The 7481-nt window shown below is 50.4% G+C and overlaps 1 protein-coding gene across 1 annotated transcript; it reads left to right on the top strand.

The window, feature by feature from the left end:
• Positions 1 to 430: 430 nt before the first annotated feature.
• Ghrh (growth hormone releasing hormone) lies at positions 431 to 7232 on the top strand. The gene is made up of 4 exons (XM_028855567.2): positions 431 to 488; positions 4600 to 4699; positions 4965 to 5069; positions 7109 to 7232. The coding sequence occupies exons 2-4, from the start codon at positions 4620 to 4622 to the stop codon at positions 7230 to 7232; spliced, it is 309 nt and encodes a 102-aa protein (XP_028711400.2). The 5' UTR covers positions 431 to 488; positions 4600 to 4619.
• The last annotated feature ends 249 nt before the right edge of the window (positions 7233 to 7481 follow it).

Genomic DNA, 7481 nt, shown 5'->3' with positions numbered 1-7481 from the left:
GAACCATTTTCCTCACTGAGGAAAAAAAAAACACTTATTGTTAAGACTGTCTACTCGAAAGTGAAATCAAGTTATGTGTGGACAAAACAGAATTATATGAATTTGAAAAGGCACAGATTTTGGGAGAACGAACAAGGACATGACATTGTTGTAAATATAATTACCAGAGTCTCAGTATTATTCACTATTTTTCTCAGAATAATCATTCAACATTAGATGATGTTCACCCCCTCAAAGACAGAGGGAAAGTTTGGTATGGGCCTTAATTTGTGGGGGCACAAAAACCACTTTTCCCCATTAGAGACAGTCTGTGTGGTGCTAAAAAGGGTGCATTAGTTGACTTGTGCGTAATCGACTCTCTGACGCGGACAACACTTAGGAAAATTAAGGTATAAATGTGAGAGCTCAGCAGTGGCTGGAGCAGATGCCTGAGGTCAGTGGGACCCGAGCAGCGCCTCAGACCGAGAGCGACACCTGTCACATTGGAGGTGAGAGGGGGTGCCTCTCGGGGGAGGGCTGGATAGGGGCAAGAAATATTGACATGTCGCCAACTAACAGAAACCAAGTCAAATGGCCCCTGGCCAGTCTCTGTGTCCATGGACTGGTGAGGACATGTCGTAGCCGCTCTGAGTGTAGCGGCCCCTCAGCAGAGACTCTGGAATGTGCTTTTGGTGGCTGGTGCCATGTAGGGACTGTGGTGACGGCGTAGGTCTTGGACACAAGGAGAAGCGACAGGCAGAAAGAAATGTTGCGGGGGTTGGTGGAGGCGAGGGAGGTTTTGGGGGCTCCTTGGGGTGTGGGTGTGAGGCAGGCTTCTGGGTTGAGATGAGAGCTGGCTGGGTCCTCCTGTCGATGAAGGACTCAGCCGTGCATCCAAAAGCAGTCCAGTTGCTGTAGAAATCAATGCGGCTCATCGATCACCCAGAACCAACTCAGTATAATTGCCTGGAAATTGATAACATTTTGCTTTCTCCCCCGATTGCGGCCATGCTCCTTGCTCTAATTTTCAGTTACAATTATTGGATTCTGGAGGCTTCTATGACCCCATGCCTGACCCCTGCTCCTTACTTGAATAGACCTGAAATACTTATCATGATCATCATTATTATTGTTTTCCACCATAAACTGCCTCAAACCCTTCTTTGGCCCATGCTTCCTCATTGAAAACTTCGATTTTGTGTGGGGTGTCGGCAGGCAGTGCTAGAACTTTGCCTAGGATGTGCAAAGCCCTGAGTTCTGTCTCCCGCACCACAAAAAATGCTCAGCCTCAGATTTCCTGGCACTTGAAGTGTTCTTGGTCAAATGGCTTCAGAGCTGAGAGTCTCGATGCTTTGCAGTTCTCGGCTGCAAAGGAGAACAGTTAATGAAGGTAGAAGACCCCTGGAGGTTTTTGCAGATATGTGGACACTTGGGACACGACTTGTTACTTGTCACAGATGTGTGTCTGTAGGATTCTTGTGGTGCTTGTGGCAGGAGGCTGGCAAAGGTGTCGACTGATGAGAATTGATGCCCCTTTCTCCTAACACCCACGACCTCACCGATGTCCAATCCCAGAATTAACATGCCCAAGATCTAGAGTACCTTAAGTGTCATTAAAGGCAACTGGGTTTGGGCCACTTTGTCACATGGGACACAGGTGACAGCTATTTCACACTCTGTTCCCTTTTTTTTTTTTTTTTTTTTTTTTGGCCTTTTTGAAACAAGGTTTCTCTGTGCAGCCCTGGCTGTCCTGGATCTCACTCTACAGACCAGGCTGGCCTCAAACTCACAGAGATCCTCCTGCCTCTGCCTCCAAAGTGCTAGGATTAAAGGCGTGAGCCACCACTCCCGGCCCAAATGACTCTGGCTGATCCGGTCTTTGTTCACTGGGGTTGGGCAACCCTATGCCATAGGTTTGCAGAGCTGGGATTGCTGTAGAATCGGGACTTATCCCTGGGGCAAAAGGCAAGTACTGATGCTCCTGCTTGACCAGTCTGTGCAGGGACCGAACCTTATTATGAATGAATGGGGTCTTGCTGGACTTACAAAAACTGCTCCCCCAAAGGCTGCCCTCTGACGAGGGTTACTTTCACCTCCTTGACACCACTGGGTGTGCTAAGGGAGGTGCCAATCAAGCAAGTGTTCCTGTTCCTTCCTCTTTTGAGTTCTGGGAGGCCCCATGACACGGAGCAAAAGCTTTCCATTTTTGTTTTCAAACCCTTTCCCACGCGCAGGTGACCGGTCCTGAAGGTCCCGTGAATGGGGAGAATTGTGAATAGGGTATTGTATCTGAGAAATCACCCTGTGAGCGGGAGGAAGTCTGCGGGCCTGGGAAGTAAGGGCCTGTTCTGAAGCGCCCACTCAAGCTATTTTGGTGGAGGACCATGTGAAAAATCCTCCCTCGTCCTTGGGCTCTAGTGTTGGAATGAGGATGACAGTGTGTGCTCTGGAGTGGGCGTGAGGAAGGTCGAGGTGGGGACGGTGGGGTTTGGGTGGGGGCTAGGATCTCCTTTTGAGCTCTAGGGAGCAGGGGAGGAGGCAGAGGACAGCTTAGGTCAAGAGCAGGGCCCCAACTTCATGCCAGAGGGCTTCTGATTACGGGAGTAAAGAGTCATTTGGGCCGGCCGGGCATAGTGGTGCACACCTTTAATCTCAGCAGAGGCAAACAGATCTCTGTGAGTTCGAAGCCAGCCTGGTCTACAGAGCGAGTTCCAGGACAGCCAGGGCTACACAGAGAAACCCTGTCTCAAAAAAACCAGAGATATAGAGAGACAGAGACAGAGAGACCAGGGGACTGGAGACGAGACAGGTAGAAAGTGAAGAGCAGTGTGTTGTGGAGAGGCAGGAAATGCAGTGGTTTGTAGTCAAGGGGACCCCCCCCCCCCGCCCCCGCCAGCGCCTTATGTCCAAAGAGTTCCCTGTTTGGAAAGTCCCACTTCTGGAGAGGCCCAGCCCAGATGGAAAAGGAAAGCCCCGATGTGATATGAGGAAGACAGGGAGTGTGGATACTTGACCCAAGAAATGAGGCCAAAGTCATATGAAAATGTAGCTGAGAGGCCTGGTGTGGAGTGAGGGGCCTGGGGCCCCAGTGAACAGTTCCCATGGATGCTTTCTGGGACCCAAGGCACCTCTGACCAGAGAAGGCAGAATCTGCAGAAGGAGCCTGTTGCCTTAAGAGAAGTGAGCCCAGGCCAGCATGGTGGACTGGGTTAGTGCTGGCCCTGCCTGCAGAAATCAGCCCTCAGTGGGACTAGGGAGAGAGAGGAATCATGGGAGGGGAGGGGCGCCGCCTTTCAGGGACCAGTCAGATCCTCCAGAGCAGACGTTCTGCTGCAAAGACCCAGCTCCGAGCTGGCCAGCGGCTCCACAGCAGGGCAGGCCAGAGCTGACAGGTACATCTTGAGCCAAGGCAGCTCTTCCCTAATTGCAGAGCATGGTGTTAACAGGCCCGGCCCCGTTAAGGGTAATTGCGAAGTCTGTGAGGAAGATTCCGGCACACTCACGCTTGGCACTGTCCTCCCCGCTTTCAGAACGCTGTATAATGCAGCGATTCTGCCAGGTGGGGTGGCACATGTCTGTAATTCCAGCTTTCAGGAAGCTGAGGCAGGAGGATTATGAGTTAGAAGTCAGCCTGGGCAACACAGTGAATTCCGGGCAAACCTTGGCTACATTTCTAGATGCTATGTCATACCCTCCAAAATGGAAGCTTCTGGAACAGGAAGTTTCTGTCTTTGCTCCAACTCCACACAATGAAGCAGCATGAATCTATCCTCTGAATGAAATGTGTCAGGTGACTACAACAAGAATTTCTAGAGAGTTCCTTATGTGTTTCTTCTCACATGACCTGATAATTAAGGTTATTATCCCCATTTTGCAGCTGGGGAGACTGAGGTTTAGGTGGGTTAAGCCACTTGTAATGGGGAGCTCGGCAGTGAGGGCAGAACCAGGATTTGAGGTCAGATTTATCTAAGAGCGTGGTACCCTCCGCCCCCTGTGTCAGTCAGCCAGGGGATGATGCTCTCTCCTGAGTGCGTGCGTGAGTGTGTGTGCGTGAGTGTGTGTGTGTGTGTGTGTTGTGTGTGTATGTGTGTGTTGTGTGTGTATGTGTGTGTGTTGTGTGTATGTGTGTGTGTTGTGTGTTGTGTGTGTATGTGTGTGTTGTGTGTATTGTGTGTGTATGTGTGTGTGTTGTGTGTATGTGTGTGTGTTGTGTGTGTATGTGTGTGTTGTGTGTATGTGTGTGTTGTATGTATGTATGTGTTGTGTGTATGTGTGTGTGTTGTGTATGTGTGTGTGTTGTGTGTATGTGTGTGTGTGTATGTGTGTGTGGTGTGTGTGTGTGTATGTGTGTGTGTGTGGTGTGTGTGTTCCCCTCACACCTTCCAGGAGAGGCGGTTTCACTATGTTAACTGATTTTCTGCTCAGCCTGATGAGGTGGCCAGTGTGGCTTCATCCCAGGTAGGGAAGCCAGAGCTGAGGACTGACTGTGTTGAACTTGAAGCCAGGTGTGTCTGATTTCCAAAGCCCCACAGCCAAAGGATGAGGACCAGGGCTTGTCACAGAGTGGTGTCCAGGGGACACTGGCTATGTCTGATCGTGCCCTCCTGATCTTCTTTGCAGGTCCCAGCCAGGGGTGAAGGATGCCACTCTGGGTGTTCTTTGTGATTCTCACCCTCACCAGTGGCTCCCACTGCTCCCCGACCCCTTCGCTGCCCTTCAGGTAAGCAGCCAGGATTCCTGCACCTCTGAGACCTCCCTGTAGCAGACGACGCTAACAGGACCCACCAGCCGCTTCTTCACAGTGCCCACTGTTCACCTCGGGCAGGCACCAGGCATGGCGCCCCAGAGGTCATGCGGCCGGGCTCGGAGTCTCTCTGGGAGTGAGGAGAACCCAGAACAACAGAGGGAGGCCTGTACTGAGATGCAGTGTAGCTCACACTGTCCTCTCACCTGGCCCCATCCTGACCTCTGACCCTTTTGCACAGGATGCGGCGATACGCAGATGCCATCTTCACCAACAGCTACAGGAAAGTTCTGGGCCAGCTGTCTGCCCGCAAACTGCTCCAGGACATCATGAGCAGGAAGCACGGGTAGGCAGCCATTCTCGTAGCTCCTTCTGAAGTCACCTCTGATCAGAGCTGGGAAGGCCTGATGCAGGAGATAGGGACCAAGCTTCGTTTGTTCCCTGACACAGTATACATTGGTGGTTCTCAACCTTCCTAATGCTGCAACACTTTAATACAGTTCCTCATGTGGTAGTGACCCCCAACCATACAATCATTTTGTTGCTACTTCATAACTAATTTTGCTACTGTTGTGAATGGTAATGTAAATATCTGATATTCGCAACCCACAGATTGAGAACTGCTGGTATATATCCTTTCTGGATTTTGCATAGGTCAAACCTCCACTTACCTCTACACCTTCTGTGTGTCTCGCCCTGTCCTTGGCTCCTGCGTTGACAATGTTCCTATTTGATCGGGGCTCCGGGCCAGAAACAAAGACTAGGCATGGGGACATGTGCTTACACGAGTACTCCGCTGCCCGGGCAGCCTCTCTAAGTCTCTTTCAGATCTTTGAGACCACCTGTCATTACCTCCCTGGACAGACCCATCTGTCATCTCTAAAGGACGCACAAAGAGTGGCTGAGCGAAGATCCAAACAACCTCACTTTGTAGTTTTTGTTTGGAAAACTCTTCAACGGGACAAAAATGTCCTGGGGATGGAGTTAGCACTGGCTGCTTTTGCAGAGGACCCGAGTTCAATTCCCAGCACCCACGTGAAGGCTGACCCCTCCAGTCCTAGGGGATCCCTCCCATTCCCTCTTCTGGCCTCCACAGGCACCAGACATACATGTAGGCAAAAAAAAAAAAAAAAAAAAAACACAAACAAACAAACAAACAAAACAAACAAAAAACCACAACAACAAAACCCATACACATAAAAACAAATAAATACAAAATTTAAAGCTACAGCCGTACTCTTATAGCCAACAGATCCTAACATTTTATCATTTTCCCTAGATCAACCACACACACACACACACACACCCACACACCCACACACACCCACACACACCTGACACATGTACATTTACCGTAAAGGTCTCATCTTTGCTGAGCCATTTTTTAATTTCTTATTTCTTTTGATGCAGGGTCTTCTATAGCTTAGGCTGGCCTAAGATCGATATGTATCTGAGGATGACTTGCTTCCGAGCCTCCTGCTTTCACCTCCTGAATGCTGGGATTGCAGGCCTGCGCATTACAGTTATGACCTGTTACCCCGATGCACTTAGGTCTCCTAACACCTAACGAGCACCACTCCCTCCTGTCCTCAATGTCACTGTCACTCATATCACATATTCACAACTGATGAAATCAGTTGTCCCAACAGATTCTTTATAACTATGTCTTCTCTCACCCTGGACCCAGTGTAGGATCACAGACTCCATGCAGCCATCATCATATCTCTTTTCCTCATCGTTAGATTTATTTTGTGTGTATGATTGTTTTGTTCTCATGTATATCTGTGTACCACGTGCATGCCAGGTGCCCCCCCAGAGGGCACCGGGTTCCCTGAATCTGGAGTTATGGATGGCTGTGAGGCACCATGTGGATGCTGGGAATCAAACCTGGGTCCTCTACAAGAAGCGCTCTTAACTGCTGAGGCATCTCTCCAGCCCTTCGCATATCTTTACGTTTAATCTGGAAGATGCCTGAGTTTCTTGACTTTGACAGCTTTGACTAGTAAATGTCATTGCCTCCTAGACTGCCCTTCACAGTGAATTTATCCCGGGTACCTTCATAATTAGTACCTGCTGTGGCCTTCTCAACCATGGTATCAGAAGCTGCTGCACAATGGCTTGTCCTGCCTCTGGTGGACAATACATTTGGCCACTTGTTTAATGTGCTTTCTACCAGATGAGCAGTCTGTGGGGAGGGTTTCGGTGGTATGAATATGCACGCTGTATTTTTCACTGCCATGCCTACCACCCCCCAGATGTTGCTGAATTGTAAGTGGGTTTCCTAAGAATTCTCATCAGATACTGGAATAGCAAAGGGCTACATCCTTGACTGGACATCCTACCCAATGGCAACCTCACCGATGATTCTCCTTTCCGAACCCACAGGGAGAGGAACCAGGAACAAGGAACCAGGGTGCGGCTTGGCCGTCAGGTGGACAGCATGTGGGCAGACCACAGGCAGATGGCGTTGGAGAGCCTCTTGGTAGCCCTGCTGCAGAAGCACAGGTGACAGAGGAGGGGGTGGGGGAGGGGGTGTGCCCCACAGGTGAGGGGGGTAGAGGGGAGGCAGAGAGAGATTGCTCTGGGGACTTTAGAGACTTCCTTCCCTCTGGGTTTTCAAGAAAAGCAAAGAATTGCCCTCTCTTCACAGGGCCGAGAGCCCCACCCCCACCCCCCCAGGGCTCAGGAACAAGGAGCATGATGGCCACTGCAGTGTGTCCAGTGCAGAACAAGAGGCCAGGCTCAGTGTGTCTTGAAA

This window comes from Peromyscus leucopus, chromosome 4 (assembly GCF_004664715.2).
Source record: "Peromyscus leucopus breed LL Stock chromosome 4, UCI_PerLeu_2.1, whole genome shotgun sequence".
NCBI classification, from domain to species: Eukaryota; Metazoa; Chordata; class Mammalia; order Rodentia; family Cricetidae; genus Peromyscus; species Peromyscus leucopus.
The sequence above is the reverse complement of the archived record's forward strand: the minus strand, read 5'-3'. Positions and strand labels throughout refer to the sequence as shown.

Bases quoted from the DNA above. Each gene is read 5' to 3' on its own strand.
- Ghrh (XM_028855567.2), top strand. From the start codon at position 4,620: ATGCCACTCTGGGTGTTCTTTGTGATTCTCACCCTCACCAGTGGCTCC. The intron at 4,700-4,964 runs GTAAGCAGCCAG...CCTTTTGCACAG, and splicing joins ACCCCTTCGCTGCCCTTCAG to GATGCGGCGATACGCAGATG. The intron at 5,070-7,108 runs GTAGGCAGCCAT...CCGAACCCACAG, and splicing joins ATCATGAGCAGGAAGCACGG to GGAGAGGAACCAGGAACAAG.